The sequence below is a fragment of the Mus caroli genome, unplaced genomic scaffold, assembly GCF_978045245.1.
Source record: "Mus caroli unplaced genomic scaffold, Mus_caroli_1 scaffold_16, whole genome shotgun sequence".
Lineage (NCBI taxonomy): Eukaryota > Metazoa > Chordata > Mammalia > Rodentia > Muridae > Mus > Mus caroli.
The window spans coordinates 56,712,465-56,734,091 of record NW_028227271.1 but is presented as its reverse complement, the minus strand read 5'-3'; the positions used below and the strand labels follow the sequence as shown (position 1 = coordinate 56,734,091).

Below are 21,627 nucleotides of genomic sequence, written 5' to 3'. Positions count from 1 at the left end.
GTTTTGTGCTGAAATCCTATCATTGAATGAACACTCACTGCTCAGCTATCATGAAGCAAGTCCTCTTGGCTGGGTAAAAAGTAGTATAATATCAGGAACACTGAGGTAGATTCAAGTAGATTAAGAAAAATTTAACAAACTTAGAAGCTACTTATGCATAATACAATGGATGTTCCCTTGAACAGAAGTATGGAAAATGGATGGAAGATGAGGGGCATGAACTGGTTTTATGAAGGACAGGCAAAAAAGTTTCAGTGTCAGGCATGAATGGAACAGTGCTTTCAGACAGCAAAACATCTCAGAGTATTGTGTTCTAATGAATAGAAACAGGAAGCTCAAAAACTTTAAACAGGCAATAATTTGCACAAACAACACAAGTTCAAACTGAACACAAAAATTAATGAGAATATTTAGATGTGAACTTGAGATAGTTCTGTGTTGACTCTCATACTTAAGTTAGTTGATATCAAGGATCTTAGTTAAGAATAGACACAATCATTTGTATTCAGAATTTTTAAAAATTTATTTGTTTTTACTTTATATTCATGTTTTGTCTGAATGTGCACCACATGCATGCAGTTCACTAGAGGCCAGAAGGGGGACAGTAGAACCTCTGAAATTGGAGTTAAAGACTGTTATGTGCTGCCATGTGGGTGAGAACTGAACCTGGGTCCTCTGTAAGTACAGCCAGTGCATTTAATGGCTGTATCATCTCTTTAGTCCCCTTATTTAGGAGATTTTTGAAGTTAAAATATTTTCAGTTCAAAGTAGAAGTATTACCTAAAAAGTACAAAGTATAAAGTGTTATCTAAATGTAATACAAAACATATTAATAGCATCTAAATAACAATTTATACTAAGATAATTGTATTATTAGCTGTAAGCCCATAAAATCAAACCAGTTAGGTACCAGTAATGGTGGTATAACCATAGAATAGTTATTTTCATGCAAATTGAGAAGAAACAGAAAGAGTTAGTGGGTCTCAGACAAGTCAACAAAGTTTGAAAATAATCTTTGGTTTGAAACTCTGTCCTCTTTATCCACTGGAGCAGAGATCCTAGTTTCTCCACCTACAGAAGCAAAAGTGATATCTAACTACATAGTTAAGAGAGCCTACCATCAGAGGGATATAAATAAACACCTGCTTCATGTGGTCCCAGGAGAATTATGAAAAAAAAATGAGAGCATATTATCTTAGGTATGATGACTTAAGCCTTGGATCACACTCCAGCTGGACAGTTCTTATGTTAAACACACCATAACTTTAATCTTTCTCTTTCACTTCAAGGTATAAGTATATTTACAAGATTTACAAGAAGTTGTCAACTATTAGTTGTCAGTAAGCTATAGTCAAGTAAGTTGTCTACTATTAACTTTTACAACACTTTGTTACAGACTACCTGAGGATAACATGGAAGGTTTTTGTTCTGTTTCTTTTTGGTTTTGTTTTGGGGTGTTGTTGTTGTTGTTGCTGTTTTGGTTTGTTGTTTGTTTCCCCAATACAGAGTTCCTTTGTTTGCCCAACACAGGTTTTCTTTGTGTAGCCCTGGCTATTCTGAAACTCAGAGATCCACCTGTTTCTGCCTCCCTAGTGATGGCATCCAAAGGCATGTGCAGCCACTATCTTGGCTAACTGACTCAGGTCTTGCCATGCATGGCATTATCTCACCTTTCTGAGTTATTCTCTATCTGAGTTATTCTGTCCTACACTCAGATTCCTTCGACAGAAGTGCACATCTTATAACAAGATCCAAACTTCCCTTGTACACAACAGTCAAGCTCTTATTGGTGACAAGGCTCTGCCTGGCTGATACTAAGATAATGGTCAGTAAGATCATGCATGTTCTAAGACTGCCATCATTGCAACCCCTATCCATTCCCTTTTATATACTACCTGAAGATTCTTATTCACTCACGTAAATTGGTACTCTCAGTTTCATACTGTTTCATAATGGAGTCCCATTTCATTTAAAAAAAAACAGCCTGTCTTCACCACCACCATTCATTCATTCATTCATTCATTCATTTGATTGGTTTTTGAGAAAGTTAGCCAAGACCTGGTGTTGGGAGGTCAGAATCATGCATCTGTTCTAAGTATGATAATACTGTCATCTAACCTGAGTATAGGATAGCATTCTGTTTTACTGTTTATCTTGACATAGTTAAATGAATGGGATTCTTCCTGGCCAAAAAAAAAAAAAAAATTCAACTCAATCAATCTCCTTGTATGGAGTAGTAGGTATGGATCCACTGAAAGAGCTGCACTGGACTTTTGTCCTTTTGAGGGATTTTTTGTAGGCTTTACTGGCAGCTCTCTTCGTGGGCAGAGCTGTTCTTCAAAGCATCGCTTATTTCTATCTAGAGGCAATTAGAATATCTCTTGCTCTGGAATAGCATATACAGTGCAGTCAGCTGGAACCTTATATAAGTGACACAGTACACAGCATAGCTTAAAATGTGAAATGATAGTAGACATCAAAGAGATCCTTCCTTTGAATTTTCATATCCCTACACTTTATAGTATGGAAGGATGAGGCAGGGACTAGTCCTGGGTAATTTTCTGAAATAAATTCTCCCTAATTCTTCTATTTCGTGGGTAACTGGTGCTGTTTTTTGTCATGATCTGACTAATCTCCCGATTATTATGTTAACAATACTCTCCTAGCTTCTGTTAAAACAGCAATCTTATAAAACATCCTTTTACCTACTCTTAGAGTTGCCTCCTGAAAACCCTAGACTTATTTCCAATTTGCAGGCAGACATTTCTAAATTTTAAGTTGTGTTTTACATTTCATTATTAAATTTATTTATTTACTTATTTATTTATCTATTTATTTATATTATTTTCTGAAAGAGAGTCTTCATACTGGTCTCAAACTTGTATGGTCAGCTTCATTGGCTCTGCTTCCTGGGTACCTGGGACTATATGTGCAACCACCAAATCTGGATCACTATTCTATTATTAAATGTTTTTTGAGTCACAAACTTTGACCAGTGCACTCAAGACAAACAAACTAACATATATCTCAAATATTTTATATCTCCTCTGCTAAACAGCCAAATCAATATCATTATTCCTAAGTTCTATTTTCTACAAAACCATATAAATAGCATTCCCCCATTATTCAGTAGTATGTACCTTATTTCTATCTAACATAGCAAAATGGGTTTTGCTGTCTATGTCTAGATGAATAGTATCTTCATGACCACTCTTATTCTCTAGAAATGAAATGCAGGTTCATCCAACATGTATCTCAACCTTTCCAGCTTTGACAGATTATCCAGCCCATTTTTAGACTTTGTAAGTAGCATCTCATTACTTTTGCTGATTCTAACTTAGTTCATTTGTACTACTAAAACAAAACACCACAGCCTGTATATCTATTAAGCACAAGGCAGTTATTTCTCTATGGAGAGCTTCTTTCCTGATTCAGAGACCATTTTTTAACTATGCTTTCACATCCATAGCAGAGTGTGACATCTATCTGTAGTCTCTTTTATAAAAATGTTAATATAATTTATGAGGGCTAATACTAATCATTTCTTAAAGGCTGCCCTTAAGTACCTATAAATATATTATTATTAACCAATTAAACATTTAAATAGTTATGATTGTTTACATAGGAAGTTTGAATAAAGTGTCCCCCATACCTGCTCCCCAGGACTCCATTTGCTGAAGGCTTTGCTCACAGATAGTACTGCTATTTAGTTGTTATTGGATCGAGGAAGAACCCACTTCATAAGTGAATCAGTACACTGATAAATTCATAGCTAAATGAGCCACTAGGAGGAATGGCAGAGTTGACAAAAGTGGTTCATGTAGGAGGAGGATGATTAAAAAAGAACTATCTTACTTATCCATAGATCTTCTCATTTTCTCTTTGCTAGATGACAACAGGTGGGTAGCTTTTTCTACCATGGCCTCCTGCCACAAAACATTCTCCGATACCACAGTCCTATATCAATGAATTGAGGCTAAAAATCAATTCAAAACTGTGAACACATGTACCAAGATAATTTTTCTTTAATTTGATATTCTCATCTAATGAAATGAAGTCATAAGACTTCTGCTCAGTTTTAAATATGAATAGATTACAATACAATATTTATATTTTTATATTCTAAAGTAGTTTCCCACTTCTCTTATTTTCATTCCTTTTTTTTTCCTTTCTCTGTATCAGCTAGTATTTCTCTTCTGTGTTTTTTTTTCTTTATGGAAATCACTTATTGGTTTCATGTTTTGGTGAAAAAGAAAGTGTTTCCCTACATAGGTTAGTATTTGAATTCTTCAAAGTTTTAAAAAAAGAAAAATAAAATACCTAATTTTTTAAAAAAAGAAGAAAAATCTTAGAAATAAAGCTGCTTATTACCTATTTTAAAAATTAGAGTTGCTTTAATTTAACTTTTTTTGCAATTTGTTGTTGATCTTCCAAATGTTGAAAAGACTTATCCTTATAGAATTATTTATGTTTATATGAATACCTGTTAAAAATAAATTTCACTGTACTTCTAAATAATTTTATGCTTATTACTTATAACAGTGTTATAAGTCTTATTATAGGAAAATATTAAAGAGCTCTGATATAAATCATGAGGACTATAATTAATGATTTGGATTATTTGCCTACATGAGCCAAAAGTAACTTCTCAATAGATTTGTTTATTGGTTTAAATATGTGGTTTAATATGCAAAACCAGGACTGTCTTAGCTGTTTTGACAGCTGTTAAAAATGCATTAGCCTGAAAAACCTTTAAAGAGCAGACATAGGTTCAAAACTTTCCAACAACAAGAACAACAAAAAACAAACCCAATCTAACAGCGCATTGAAGAGATTATTAACTATATCATCTGTGGAAGGAAAGGACAGTTCAGCATTCACAAAGGTAAGTGAAATATTGCAAAATAACAGAAACAAGGAAAAAAACCATATAATCAAATTAATGCATGCAGAAATGCATGGAATTTGACACATTTCATGATGAAAACCTTGAACAAATTAGGTTTACAGGAAAACCCACCATAATATAAAAAGCGATATAATATAATCTAATATAAAATATATTAATAATATAAATATATATAAAGTTTTATATTATATACAAGTATAACATATAAGTAAAATAGTATAAATTATATTAATAATATAAAAAGTAACACAATATCACACTAAATAAAGAGGTAATTTAAACAATTATAAGATTGTGAAAAAAATCTTTACAACTTTTGTCACTTTTATTCTGGCTACGGCAAGTCATAGGCAGAACTATCACACAAGAGAACACAAAGCAATGACAAAAAGAAAAATGAGATTTAAACTCGAATAGAAGAAATCAAATTGTCATGGCAGATGTAAAAATACCAATGAAATAGTAGAACTAATAAATGAATGTATCAAAGTTTTAAGATGCAAAATCAACAGACAAAAATTAAATTCATTCAATTACTATAAATTAATAGTTATCTAGAATTAAGAAAATAATACCATGTCAGTATCAAGGAATAAATTTTGCCTAGCTATTATAAAATGTTACAATGAAGGCTCAGAATACTGCTGATAACAACTGAAACACACACACACACATACACATACAAAAGGGGGAAGGAGGGGACAGACAGAGAGAAGGATAGAGAGACAAAAAGTCTTAAAATAATAATTGAGAGAAGAAATATTTAAGGACAATAGGATAGACAAAGGTGTATTGGATAAGACCATAAAATACAAGAAACAATAGCAAGCATAGAGGACACTGTGTAAAACTGAAAAGGTTTTCAGAAAAAATCGTAAGTGTATACAGACAGTCTAGAGAATGGAAAAAGAGATACGTAGATATACATTGGAGAAGAAGTTAATACTATGAAGTCATTTGAGTAAAAATGAACCAGAATTATGCACAATCACCAAGCACATAGACATATACACTCACCAATGCATGTAGGTAAGGAATCATTCCACTGCGCCAAAGAATTGGGTAAAAATGGACCAGAATTATGCACAATCACCAAGCACATAGACATATACACTCACCAATGCATGTAGGTAAGGAATCATTCCACTGCGCCAAAGAATTGGGTACTGTTTCACACCTAATGGCTCTGGAGCCATGGAGAATGTATCCTGGATTACACTCAAAAAGGACCAATGAACCAACTGCAAAGTCATTGCCAATCCTTCTTCCAAATCTTGGCTCGGGCACAGAACTGCACTGTGTAGAGCTTGTTCTAGGAACAGCTGCATAGAAATAAGGTGATTTAATTTCATAGTTATCAGACAAGTATAGATGTTAAAATGTAACTTCCTAAAGAGACTCAAAGAAATTTTCTTGTTTGTTTTTTTTTTATAATTAGAATTACTAATTCTAATACATATAAAGTTTTAAATTGGATAAAAATAAAATGTAATTTAAAGTGAATATTGGCATTTAAGATATTTTTAATTTGTCTTTGATCCTTTAACATCAATTATGCTGTTTTCTATCATTTGTTTCATGAAATTCTTATCAATAAAATGAAGTAATTTTATTTAGCTATTGCAATTTACAGATTCAAAAATGGATGTATAATTTTTAAGTTTGGATTCCCATTACAAAAAGTAATTTAGTATACATGAAATACATTCCAGATGTTTTTTATACTGGCTATTATTGTTATTAATTAGTTAGTTCAAACATGTTTACAAACTTAATTATCAAAGTATGTTTGTTTCTATTGAACTCAGTAATTACAGTCAGATTAAGCAGAATAGAAGTCAGACAGATTAACAACAATATTTATTTTTAATTCATCAATCATATATAATCAAAATTGAGATTGATTTTAGAATTTGTATGCCCATCAATTGTGCCTTTTTGGATTTAGTAGAATGATAACAGGATGTTTTTTCTTTTTAAAACACATACAAATGTAATTAAAGAGATTGACAACAGTCCAAAAGAATGGCATGGTGAATTCCAGTAGATTTATCCCTCTGGTATAACTTGAAGAAATGCATATAAGTTCTTTCAGTGCCTTTGAGGAAAGAGTTTATGCCATTACCAATGTGAAAAAGTGAGATGACAGAATTTAATAAGAATACAGTGTCACAAATGTTTATATATTTCTTAGTAAGGAAGTGCAAAATACTTTTGAGAAGAGTTATTACATGATCATATACAGTTGATCTAAAATATCTCAAATGAGTCTTGATTTAGTTTAATGACATTATAAAATGTCCATAAAAGCCAAGAAAAAAAGCGGGAAATTTAAATATTTACTGCAGAAAATATTTAATGCTATTCAGAAGTTCAATTTTACTGAGAGAATGAGAAAGCATGTTGTTTACATGGGACAATGTTTGCTTTAACTAAATAAATTACAACAAATGTATACATGTTTAATTTAAAGTACAGGACTATGAGAAAAAAAATGAGAAGAATCAAGAATAATAAGGATAACATGAATGTTTTGAACCAAAATGTTGGAATGGAAGGAAAATCAGACATTTAAATTGAGAAAGGTGATGGAACAATGCATTCTTTTTAAAAGTTGAATAAAGCAACAGTGTTTCAAGGAAAGAATTCATGGGGAGGAATCAGTATACAACTACTTAAAACAACTTTCCTCATTCCTACACAGTTATGAGGATAATATTGGTCAACTGAGCACAGCATGGAAATTGACATTAAGCCTTAGTGTGTTTCTAGACTACAGTGTCACTTACCTTGATAAACAAAGTGAAATCCCTTAGCTGTTATGGGTCCAACTGAAGTGAATCGAATTGTGATCTGATTACCTGAACTCAGTGGAAGTGACTCTCCTACTCAACAAAACAAACACTCAGATATCATAAATAATCTTCATTCAGTAAACCTAAAAAACTATATCATTTTACACTCTTATTTGAAAAGGTCAAACTAGGTTCTATCAAATTATTTCAAAATATCCTATTGCTAGCAATATATTTTCCTTGGGTTCAGCTTCAATTGAAATCTTTTTTTCTTTTTTTGTTTTAACCAGAAACCTTCAATTACATTTTAATACATATGTCGCATTCTTAAATATATTATATCATATGAAACAGCACAGATTGTGATTAAGTATTGTATTTATTTTATTACAATCCTAGAAAATAATTCAATTTCTTTCAAGCGTATTAATTAATATTAAATTGTGGTTTTATTTTTAGTTAAAAAGTTTTCAGTTTATGGTATTGCTAACATGGATGACATAGATCTCAACTCTCTCCAAAATACTAATCAAAAGTCAGTCTTTAAGCAATAGCTGATGAATGGCAGTTCTAGTAAAGGATACCTGAATGGGATCCCGAGAGGGAAGATAACAGAGGAGACTGCTGAGTTGGCCCATCAAACACCTCAACAACATCGTGGAGTGATGTCTGGAAAAATACAAACTGGCCAAACACCACTGAGCAACAGGAACCAGGAGAAGCAAACCAATCACCAACCATTCAAAAACAAAAACGAAAAACAAACAAACGAAAATAAAATAGAAAGAGGAGGAGACAGAGAACAAAGTATTACAATATAATAGTCATCTGCATGTTTTGTTTTGTATTTTGTATTTTCTACCTATAAGTGAGGATCAGTGCAAACTGGATTCTGGCACATGTATTTCAGGCCACAAAGGTAATGACCATGATTTAAGGCAGTAAAATTTCGAGAAGACTATATTTAGGGAAAAAAATCAACATCACATTTAATTTAATGAGAAAGTGTGAGGTCGTTGTAATTTAGTATTTATCATAGCTACTTTCAGATTTTTTATTCTGACTAGTTTTATTTCACTATATGACTCTCTTTTTATAACATTTTCTCCTTTGGGTAAAAAGATTTTAATATAGGGGATTTAAAAAATACTCTTCTCAAAATGTCATTCCATTATAAACATGAGGTATGATTTAAAAATTTATCAGCAAGATTCTTTTCAGATACAGTGTTTAGTTTATATTGTGCCAAATGACACCTGAGCATACATTTATGATTCTTCCAATAATATGAACATAATTTGTGATTCCTCAGCAGCTAAAATATTTTATATTGTCACAAAACATTACTTTTTCATGGGAAAAAAAAAGTTCTGAAGTATTTCGGTTAAGAACTTTAGAAAGCTGATTATTTTTGTTCCCATTTTACTTATCCGTATTCTTGTTATAAATTCACACCAAGAATCGATCCCTACAATCAGAAGCTAAGAGTTGCACAACAGAAGGGCATTCATATGTTATGTCACAAAAAGAAAAATGTAATAACAAAATGAATAATGATAAAAAGTCTTAGGATATTGCATTGAATAGAAAAACTGTGGACTTAAAACAATTATGCATTGATTCTAGTGATACATGAACAAGGTAACCTGGTGTACTCAGAATCATATGGCTTTTTCTCAAGTATAATTGAGAGGTATAAATATAAGTACATTTTAATGTTTCAAGTTCATTTTCTATAATTCAAATCAAAGTTATGGACATCCTTTGATGGTTATTTTTTGCACAGCACAGTATACCTGCATCATACTGAGGTTGGCCTAAGAACACAGGTGTAGACATCATATTGTGAACTTAGATATATTCATTTATTGGTATGGAAGAAATAAGCTGGTGATACCAGTCCAGTTCTTTGTAGAAGAAAATGAAGAGGAGAAGGTGGAGGAGGAGGTAGAGGAAGAAGAAAAGGAAGAACGGGAGGAAAGAAATCATGGGGAGGAGGCAGGAGGAGGAACTGCCTGACTCTCATTTTCAACTGTTCGGATTAAAGATGTGCTACCACCACCTGGCTTCAAATTTCTTTGAAAGATACCGAATTTGCTCTGTATCCCAGGCTATTTAAAAAATATCCCAAAAAGAGAAATGAAGGACATATTTCACTTTATGCCTTAATAATGAGTTTAGGTTGATTATTTTTAAATGTAGCTTTAACTTTTTGTAATATAACATAGATATCCCCCATTGCCTCGTAAAATGGCCAAAAAAAGAAAAAAAACAATACAAAACAAAAGAAAATTTTCGTCACAAGAACATTGGTATATCAAATACATTGTGTAGAAATACTCTTCACTGATAATGTATTTTTCTACAATAAATTTTGAAATTAAAAACTTTAAGTTCAATACATTTTACTTCTTTGTCCCTTAATAACTGACCTATTTTAATACTAGCAACTCTCACTTTCTAAGTCAAGCATTATAGCTTTTATTATTAGAAAAATAAGTTTTTTTCTTTCTCTTAAAATTAGGTCCCTTCTTAGCTCCTTTCTCATTAGAGCAGTTGTATATTAATATATTTTATTAATTTAAAATTCTAAGAGCAAATGTGTCAAGGACCCTAGTCACTAGCATCTTAGGTTTCAGTTAGTTATCTAAGAATGGATATTGAGAAGGCTTGTTCAAATTCTGATGTAATAAGCACTTAAAATTTGCTATAGTTCTGAAAGACACCAGATGTTTGAGAAGAAAAACGAATGGGATTCTTCATGAGGGCAGTGAGCAAGCAACATTTCAGCAATACTCTAATTCTGAAATAATGTAGAGAGTTGTATATTTAAATTAAAATGTCTGTTTATAAAATTCTTTGAAGAAGATATTATTATATCAGAGATAAAATGATAAAAAGATGTGCTTACTGGAGCATTTGTAGTACAAAATATCAGTAATACTTGCCCAGACCTGATTTCATACACATTGTCAGAATACCCATGAAATACACTAATACCACAGAACCAAATCCCCCATTTTTAGCGAGATGGTTTCATTACATTTACTTTTGACAATACCATACATGTATACAGTTCATTCTAGTTACTTCCTCCTCTGTCGATTCCACTCTCTTCCTTGTTGCTCCCCTTCCCATGTTCATGACTCTTTATGAGACCTGTGGGTCCTGTTGAATTTCATCAAGGCCATCCATGAGAGCATGGGTGTGGCAGTCCATTGCAACAGAATGTACACTACTCAGCTAAAAAGCATGAGTCATCCTCCCAAAGCATCTTAGCCAGTGGATACCCAGAGAAAGATAGGAGCTAAAGAATCCTGCTGCCATAAATGACTTTTGACAGGCCAAGTCTTGGGTAATACCACTGAGGGGAATCAGCTTATGATTCTAATGACTTCACCATATGCCCAGAAGTTACCATTTTAAGTATTTAAGGCCTGTCCTAAGGTATATTACCTCATTTCATGCACAAATACCTTGAGTCACATAGTATTCACAAGTGCAGACAGCAAACTTTTGGCCTTTACATCTCAATTGTTCTAAATTGACAACAACAGCCTTTGACTGGTTGAAACTAATTAATAGAAAACACAGTTAAGCCGAACTTAGTCTACAGGTTAGAGTGAGGACCACAGAGGCAGACAGCTTCTGGGACAGGCGGGAGCCACAGAGCCGCTGAGGCAGCACCCTTTTGGGGCCACAGACATCCAGCACCCTCCTAGCTGGAAGACAGTGGTCTGCCCTGCACAGGAGCCCTCTGCCTCAGGAGCAGGGAGCACATTTTGGATCCAGGACTCCACTGAACTTAGGAACTTAGTCTGCACAGCTGAGAGTGTGTACCACAGAAGCCTACAGCTTCTGTGACCTGCCAAAGCAACACAGCATCTGGGAAAGGTCCTGTTTTCCGCCTTCTTCTTCGGCCATGAGGAGGTCCAAACCCCAGATATCTGTACACCTTCCCTTTAAGAGGAAAGCTTGTCAGCAGGGAGTGCTCTAACCACTGAAACTCAGAGGAGAGAGCCTGTCTCCCAGGTCTGCTGACAGAGGATACTCAGAATCCCCAGAAGAACAACCTCTGAACAGAGACAACTATAACAACTCCAGAGATTACCAGATGGCGAGAGGTAAAGGTAAGAATCTTACTAACAGAAACCAAGACCACTCACCATCATCAGGACCCAGCACTCCCACTTCGCCCAGTCCAGGGCACCCCAACACACCTGAAAAACTAGACCTGGATTTAAAAGCATATCTCATGATGATGGTAGAGGACATCAAGAAGGACTTTAAAGAACTACAGGAGAACATGGCTAAAGAGTTACAAGTCCTTAAAGAAAAACAGGAAAACACAACCAAACTGGTAGAAGTCCTTAAAGAGAAACAGGAAAACACATCCAATCAGATGATGGAAATGAACAAAACCATACTAGACCTAAAAAGGGAAGTAGACACAATAAAGAAAACCCCAAATGAGGCAACACTGGAGATAGAAACCCTAGGAAAGAAATCTGGAACCATAGATGCAAGCATCAGCAACAGAATACAAGAGATGGAAGAGAGAATCTCAGGTGCAGAAGATTCCATAGAGAACATGGGCACAACAATCAAGGAAAATGGAAAATGCAAAAAGATCCTAACTCAAAACATCCAGGAAATACAGGACACAATGAGAAGACCAAACCTACGGATAATAGGAGTGGATGAGAATGAAGATTTTCAACTCAAAGGACCAGCAAACATCTTCAACAAAATTATAGAAGAAAACTTCCCAAATCTAAAGAAAGAGATGCCCATGAACATACAAGAAGCCTACAGAACTCCAAATAGGCTGGACCAGAAAAGAAATACCTCCCGACACAAAATAATCAGAACAACAAATGCACTAAATAAAGATAGAATACTAAAAGCAGTAAGAGAAAAAGGCCAAGTAACATATAAAGGCAAGCCTATCAGAATTACACCAGATTTTTCACCAGAGACTATGAAAGCCAGAAGATCCTGGACAGATGTTATACAGACACTAAAAGAACACAAATTCCAGCCCAGGCTACTATACCCAGCCAAACTCTCAATTAACATAGATGGAGAAACCAAAGTATTCCACGACAAAACCAAATTCACACATTATCTCTCCACGAATCCAGCCCTTCAAAGGATAATAACAGAAAAAAACCAATACAAGGACAGGAACCACGCCCTAGAAACAACAAGAAGGTAATCCCTCAACAAACCTAAAAGAAGACAGCCACAAGAACAGAATGCCAACTTTAACAACAAAAATAACAGGAAACAACAATTACTTTTCCTTAATATCTCTTAATATCAATGGACTCAACTCCCCGATAAAAAGACATAGACTAACAAACTGGCTACACAAACAAGACCCAACATTTTGCTGCTTACAAGAAACTCATCTCAGAGAAAAAGATAGACACTACCTCAGAATGAAAGGCTGGAAAACAATTTTCCAAGCAAATGGTCTGAAGAAACAAGCTGGAGTAGCCATTCTAATATCAGATAAGATTGACTTCCAACCCAAAGTCATCAAAAAAGACAGGGAGGGGCACTTCATACTCATCAAAGGTAAAATCCTCCAAGAGGAACTATCAATCCTGAATATCTATGCTCCAAATACAAAGGCAGCCTCATTCATTAAAGAAACTTTAGTAAATCTCAAAGCACACATTGCACCTCATACAATAATAGTGGGAGACTTCAACACACCACTTTCACCAATGGACAGATCATGGAAACAGAAACTAAACAGGGACACAGTGAAACTAACAGAAGTTATGGATCAAATGGATCTGGCAGATATCTACAAAACATTTTACCCTAAAACAAAAGGATACACCTTCTTCTCAGCACCTCATGGTACCTTCTCCAAAATTGACCACGTAATTGGGCACAAAACAGGACTCAACAGATACAAAAACATTGAAATTGTCCCATGCATCCTATCAGATCACCATGGACTAAAGCTGATCTTCAATAACAAAATAAATAATAGAAAGCCAACCTTCACGTGGAAACTGAACAACACTCTTCTCAATGATACCTTGGTCAAGGAAGGAATAAAGAAAGAAATTAAGGACTTTTTAGAGTTCAATGAAAATGAAGCCACAACATACCCAAACTTATGGGACGCAATGAAATCATTTCTAAGAGGAAAACTCATAGCTCTGAGTGCCTCCAAAAGGAAACTAGAGAGAGCACACATTAGCAGCTTGACAACACACCTAAAAGCACTAGAACAAAAGGAAGCAAATTCACCCAAGAGGAGTAGATGGCAGGAAATAATCAAACTCAGGGGTGAAATCAACCAAGTGGAAACAAGAAAAACTATTCAAAGAATCAACCAATCAAGGAGCTGGTTCTTTGAGAAAATCAACAAGATAGATAAACCCTTAGCCAGACTCACTAGAGGGCACAGGGAAAGCATCCTAATTAACAAAATCAGAAATGAAAAAGGAGACATAACAACAGATCCTGAAGACATCCAAAACACCATCAGATCCTTCTACCAAAGGCTATACTCAACAAAACTGGAGAATCTGGGTGAAATGGAGAAGTTCCTAGACAGATACCAGGTACCAAAGTTGAATCAAGATCAGGTTAATGATCTAAACAGCCCTATATCCCCCAAAGAAATAGAAGCAGTCATTAATAGTCTCCCAACCAAAAAAAGCCCAGGACCAGATGGGTTTAGTGCAGAGTTCTATCAGACCTTCAAAGAAGATCTAATCCCAGTTCTTCACAAACTATTCCACAAAATAGAAACAGAAGGTACTCTACCCAACTCATTCTATGAAGCCACAATTACTCTGATACCTAAACCACAAAAAGACCCAACAAAGATAGAAAACTTCAGACCAATATCCCTTATGAATATTGATGCAAAAATCCTCAATAAAGTTCTTGCTAACCGAATCCAAGAACACATCAAAACAATCATCCATCCTGACCAAGTAGGTTTCATCCCAGGGATGCAGGGATGGTTCAATATACGGAAATCCATCAACGTAATCCAGTATATAAACAAACTCAAAGACAAAAACCACATGGTCATCTCGTTAGATGCGGAAAAAGCATTTGACAAGATCCAACACCCATTCATGATAAAAGTCTTGGAAAGATCAGGAATTCAAGGCCCATACCTAAACATGATAAAAGCAATCTACAGCAAACCAGTAGCCAACATCAAAGTAAATGGTGAGAAGCTTGAAGCAATCCCTCTAAAATCAGGGACTAGACAAGGCTGTCCACTTTCTCCATACCTATTCAACATTGTACTTGAAGTCCTAGCCAGAGCAATTCGACAACAAAAGGAGATCAAAGGGATACAAATTGGAAAAGATGAAGTCAAAATATCACTCTTTGCAGATGATATGATAGTATATATAAGTGACCCTAAAAATTCCACCAGAGAACTCCTAAGCCTGATAAACAGCTTCGGTGAAGTAGCTGGATATAAAATTAACTCAAACAAATCAATGGCCTTTCTCTACACAAAGAATAAACAGGCTGAGAAAGAAATTAGGGAAACAACACCCTTCTCAATAGTCACAAATAATATAAAATATCTTGGCGTGACTCTAACTAAGGAAGTGAAAGATCTGTATGATAAAAACTTCAAGTCTCTGAAGAAAGAAATTATAGAAGATCTCAGAAGATGGAAAGATCTCCCATGCTCATGGATTGGCAGGATCAACATTGTAAAAATGGCTATCTTGCCAAAAGCAATCTACAGATTCAATGCAATCCCCATCAAAATTCCAAATCAATTCTTGAACGAATTAGAAAGTGCAATCTGCAAATTCATCTGGAATAACAAAAAACCTAGGATAGCAAAAACTCTTCTCAAGGATAAAAGAACCTCTGGTGGAATCACCATGCCGGACCTAAAGCTCTACTACAGAGCAATTGTGATAAAAACTGCATGGTACTGGTATAGTGACAGACAAATAGACCAATGGAATAGAATTGAAGACCCAGAAATGAACCCACACACCTACGGTCACTTGATCTTCGACAAGGGAGCTAAAAACATCCAGTGGAAGAAAGACAGCATTTTCAACAAATGGTGCTGGCACAACTGGTTGTTAACATGTAGAAGAATGCGAATCGATCCATTCCTATCTCCTTGTACTAAGGTCAAGTCTAAGTGGATCAAGGAACTTCACATAAAACCAGAGACACTGAAACTTATAGAGGAGAAAGTGGGGAAAAGCCTTGAAGATATGGGCACAGGGGAAAAATTCCTGAATAGAACAGTAATGGCTTGTGCTGTAAGATCGAGAATTGACAAGTGGGACCTCATGAAACTACAAAGCTTCTGCAAGGCTAAAGACACCATCAATAAGACAAAAAAACGACCAACAGATTGGGAAAGGATCTTCACCTATCCTAAATCAGATAAGGGACTAATATCCAATATATATAAAGAACTCAAGAAGGTGGACTCCAGAAAGTCAAATAACCCCATTAAAAAATGGGGCTCAGAACTGAACAAAGAATTCTCACCTGAGGAATACGAATGGCAGAGAAACACCTGAAAAAATGTTCAACATCCTTAATCATCAGGGAAATGCAAATCAAAACAACCCTGAGATTCCACCTCACACCAGTCAGAATGGCTAAGATCAAAAATTCAGGTGACAGTAGTTGCTGGCGAGGATGTGGAGAAAGAGGAACACTCCTCCATTGTTGGTGGGATTGCAAGCTTGTACAACCACTCTGGAAATCAGTCTGGTGGTTCCTCAGAAAATTGGACATAGTACTACCGGAGGATCCAGCAATACCTCTCCTGGGCATATATCCAGAAGATGTCCCAACCGGTAAAAAGGACACATGTTCCACTATGTTCATAGCAGCCCTATTTATAATAGCCAGAAGCTGGAAAGAACCCAGATGTCCCTCAACAGAGGAATGGATACAGAAATTATGGTACATTTACACAATGGAGTACTACTCAGCTATTAAAAAGAATGAATTTATGAAATTCCTAGCCAAATGGATGGACCTGGAGGGCATCATCTTGAGTGAAGTAACACAATCACAAAAGAACTCACACAATATGTATTCACTGATAAGTGGATATTAGCCCAAAACTTAGGATACCCAAGATTTAAGATACAATTTGCTAAACGCATGAAACTCAAGAAGAATGAAGACCAAAGTGTGGACACTGTGCACCTTCTTAGAATTGGGAACAAAACACCCAGGGAAGGAGTTACAGAGACAAATTTCGTAGCGGTGATGAAAGGATGGACCATTTAGAGACTGCCATATCCAGGGATCCATCCCATAATCAACTTCTAAACGCTGACACCATTGCATACACTAGCAAGATTTTGCTGAAAGGACCCAAATATAGCTGTCTCTTGTGAGACGATGCTGGGGCCTAGCAAACACAGGAGTGGATGTTCACAGTCAGCTATTGGATGTATCACAGGGCTCCCAATGGAGAAGCTAGAGAAAGTACCCAAGGAGCTAAAGGGATCTGCAACCCTATTGTTGGAACAACATGATGTACTAACCAGAACCCCGGAGCTCTTGTCTCTAGCTGCATATGTATGGAAAGATGGCCTAGTCAGCCATCAATGGAAAGAGAGGCCCATTGGACTTGCAAACTTTATATGCCCCAATATAGGGAAATGCCAGGGCCAAAAGAATGGGAATGGGTGGGTAGGGAAGTGGGGGGCGCTATGGGGGACTTTTGGGATAGCATTGGAAACGTAATTGAGGAAAATATGTAATAAAAATATTAAAAAAAAAAAAAAGAAAAAAAAAAGAAAACACAGTTAATATATTATTGTGGTACACTATATTTACTGGATATTGGTTTTGGTAAGCAAGTTTTCTTAAACACCTGTGGTCACCCATTTCTAAACAGCTAAGGTATATTGTTATGATCACTAGTGTAAGTAGACCAGATTTGTTTCTCTGCTAAGTCCTTTTTCTCTAACTCTATGTCATCTACCCCCTATTTTTCAATTGCCTCGTCAATCATCGATACTTCCATTATATTAACTTTATTTGGAACCACCTACCATTAACATTTTACTGTATTTTTCACTCTTCAAGAGTTAAATGAAAATTTTAATATTTATTTCGGGAAATTATCCCTCTTTTAAATCATACCTTTCAAACCTAATCTGTGTACTGATGCTCAGCCTATGGGATGGGCCATTGCTTCATTTCTAGAACTCTTAATTTTTTCTGTATTCTTTAGACTGATTAGTAAACTCTTTGGTGTCTCTTGGTTTACAAGCAGAGAAAAGAAAAAGAAAAGGGAAAAAAAAAAAGCTGTGACTGGAACCTACAGCTTTTCTCCCTTGTAAAGATGGGAAGCATTTTGCTACACAGTGCAAACTCAGGCTTCTAGCAACAAGCAATTTCTTAAAACAAATAGGGTTTTATGGAATTTTCTCCCATTTTAAAAATAACAGACGTTAATGGTCCCATTTTAACTATTTTGTTAAAAATTTTATTTAGAAAAAAAAAAAAAAAACAGAAAAGGGAAGGACAGAAACCCTAGTAAGATAAGAAGTGAATATGTAAAATATGCCCACAGATAACAAATTTTTATAGGTAAAGCTCCTTTTAAAGGTCTTATTTTCCAGAGATTTTGCTCCAGAATAAACATGAATGTAATTGGACTTTGATAATTCCATTCTACACTACACAGGAAGTGAATTAAATGCTAAAGTTGAAAGGGTCAGAAAAACAAACAGGATCCCTGCCCTTAAGCCCCATTAACTGTATTTGCTTGGAAAAATTGCAACAGGCCTTTGTTCTGCTTATGAAATGGTAATAGGTTCACTGATTAGATTAATTACAAAGCAAATAGCTGCAGCACACTTAGGCCACATCTTTCTCTGTAGATTGCCATTGTATTATTCCTTTAAAGCCAATCTTCAAAGAAAGTCCTCCAAAAACCTGCCACAGGGAATATTGGGTAATGAGACATCCAGGGTGCATTTAAGAACTGTAGCTTTGTTGTGGTTGTTGTTGTTGTTGTTGCTGTTTAATTCCTTTAAATAGTGATTTAAACACTCAAAATCAATGCAAGGCTGGAGACCAGATGTTCTTGGCAGAGTATTCCCCTCAACTTGAATATGTTCTCATCCATACTCTCATGCATAAGCTGCAAATGTTGACTGGGACAAAACATTCTATATATGTGACACACCAAGTCTTATTTTCTATTAAAGCAACATTTAATTTGTCATGAAAATCAGCCAAGATGCAGAATGGTTGTTTTCTCTTCAACAGCCAACCCATCAAATGCCTTTTTCTTAGATTCATTGAATTTCAGAGGCTTAGCCTATTCTGTTTAATTAAAGCACTCTAAATGCAAATTGATAGGTGCTGTCATAGTGCTTGGATTGACAGAAAGAAATTAGCATAGCTAAAGTGCAGAATTCTCAGGACAGAGCAACCATCAGCCTGTAAACATGCTGAGTTGCCTGGAGTATAATGCAATACAATAAAATGGGCTACTGACCACAGGAGTGTGCATTTGCTTAGAACACAAAAAGGGAAAAGAAAAATGTGAAGCTCATCTTTCCACTAAATTCTACTTTGCAATATTGCTAGCATGTCCCATCCTTGGTAGCAAACATCTTCATGGGCAAACTTTGATCAAGTCTCACTGAATCCTCTAATGAGAGCTTGATCTTTTTTTTTTATTATGTATTTTCCTCAATTACATTTCCAATGCTATCCCAAAAGTCCCCCATACCCCCCCCCACCACTTCCCTACCCATCCATTCCCATTCTTTTGGACCTGGCATTCCCCTGTATTGGGGCATATAAAGTTTGCAAGTCCAATGGGCCTCTCTTTCCAGTGATGACCGACTAGGCCATCTTTTGATACATATGCAGCTAGAGTCAAGAGACCCGGGGTACTGGTTAGTTCATCATGTTGTTCCAACAATAGGGTTGCAGATCCCTTTAGCTCCTTGGGTACTTTCTCTAGCTTCTCCATTGGGAGCCCTGTGATCCATCCAATAGCTGACTGTGAGCATCCACTTCTGTGTTTGCTAGGCCCTGGCATAGTCTCACAAGAGACAGCTATATCTGGGTCCTTTCAGCAAAATCTTGCTAGTGTATGCAATGGTGTCAGCGTTTGGAAGCTGATTATGGGATGGATCCGTGGATATGGCAGTCTCTAGATGGTCCATCCTTTCATCACAGCTCCGAACTTTGTCTCTGTAACTCCTTCCATGGGTGTTTTGTTCCCAATTCTAAGAAGGTGCACAGTGTCCACACTTTGGTCTTTATTCTTCTTGAGTTTCATGTGTTTAGCAAATTGTATCTTATATCTTGGGTATCCTAAGTTTTGGGCTAATATCCACTTATCAGTGAATATATATTGTGTGAGTTCCTTTGTAATTGTGTTACCTCACTCAAGATGATGCCCTCCAGGTCCATCCATTTGGCTAGGAATTTCATAAATTCATTCTTTTTAATAGCTGAGTAGTACTCCATTGTGTAAATGTACCATATTTTCTGTATCCATTCCTCTGTTGAGGGGCATCTGGGTTCTTTCCAGCTTCTGGCTATTATAAATAAGGCTGCTATGAACATAGTGGAGCATGTGTCCTTCTTACCGGTTGGGACATCTTCTGGATATATGCCCAGGAGAGGTATTGCTGGATCCTCTGGTAGTACTATGTCCAATTTTCTGAGGAACCGCCAGAGCTTGATCTTAATAAAAATCTATCAGTTTTGTTTATCCTCTCCTACCCTCAATATCTGATCACCATTTCAACCCTGCTGTCAGTTCAGTGGTATGTGTTCATCTTATTTCTTCAGCAACACATGTATATTGGCTTAGCCTGACTATTTAATAGTTTCTTATGTTTTTCACTTCAGTGTTTTTCCTTCAATTCTCATCTTGTTACTTGGCTGTGGGTTTCCATATGTCCATGCATTTTAAATCGAGCTTAATTTCTCTACCTAACAGCAAAACTCTATTGTAATAATTTTTTACAAATATGTTGATATTCTTGAATAATTTGTATTTCTTCAATTATTTATGAGTGTGTGTGCTGGCACATTTATGGAAGTCAACTTGCAGGAGTTGGTATTCCCCTTCTGTCGTGAGGTCCGAGAGAAAAGGATGGCATTTATCCTAAGTAGTAGTAGTATCCTTACTCATTCTGCCATCTTGACAGACACTCTTAAGAAAATAAATAATTTTTCTCAATGCTAAGCAGAGAATTTCTGAATTCAGATCCCATTTTTGTACCATCAAAATAACTAGCTACATGCAAAGAGACTTGCTGATTTAAAAATTAATTAGTCTTAAATAAGGTTAATGAAATAAATATGGACATTATTGCTATTATTCAGTGATCAGAACCTTAGTTACTAAATTAAACATGAAAACTAAATTTATGCAAATGGGAAAAGGTTCCATCACTATGTATTGTTTTGTTTTGTTTTTTTCTTCCTCTTCAGAAGGAAGTAATTTTGAACAGCACAGTAGCATGCTAGCATAAGAAGATGGAGGGAGGGAAAGGTAGAGGGAGGGGGAGAGGGAGGTATTAGGGCATTGTTAAAGGAAGCAACACAGCCTCTTCTGTAGAAAACAGGGAGTAGTTAGAACATCTGAGAAATGTAATGTGCGTGTTTGTTTAAAACTAGTTTTGATAAACTAGTTCTTGCTGGGCAGGCTCTCTGGTAACCAAAGTTTTAGAAATCCAATGAATAATGGCATATTATTTATGTGTCAAAGACACTAAAGTGACAAGTCTTGGCTCTGTGAAATAAATCCGTGGAACTGGGATTATAGTGTAACTTCATGGTAGAACTCTTGCTTACCATGTATGAGACTCTTGGGTCAATGCCACACCAGCACAGGGGAAGAAGAAGGAAGAAAAGGAGGAAGTCCTCAATACTGATAGATGAACA

At 35.6% G+C, this 21,627-nt stretch overlaps 1 protein-coding gene across 3 annotated transcripts in view; it reads right to left on the bottom strand.

Annotated features, from left to right (window-relative positions):
* Csmd3 (CUB and Sushi multiple domains 3) overlaps positions 1-21,627 on the bottom strand; it is a 1,262,970-nt gene that overhangs the window by 176,142 nt on the left and 1,065,201 nt on the right. For 2 of the 3 annotated variants that reach the window (XM_021183659.3, XM_029469820.2), the window contains 3 exons: positions 8,289-8,402; positions 7,699-7,794; positions 6,028-6,231 (listed from right to left, as the gene is read on the bottom strand). In XM_021183659.3, coding sequence (XP_021039318.1) covers positions 6,028-6,231; positions 7,699-7,794; positions 8,289-8,402 — 414 coding nt within the window. The remainder of the gene's footprint in view (positions 1-6,027; positions 6,232-7,698; positions 7,795-8,288; positions 8,403-21,627) is intronic. The other variant, XM_029469819.2, reaches the window with a different exon arrangement.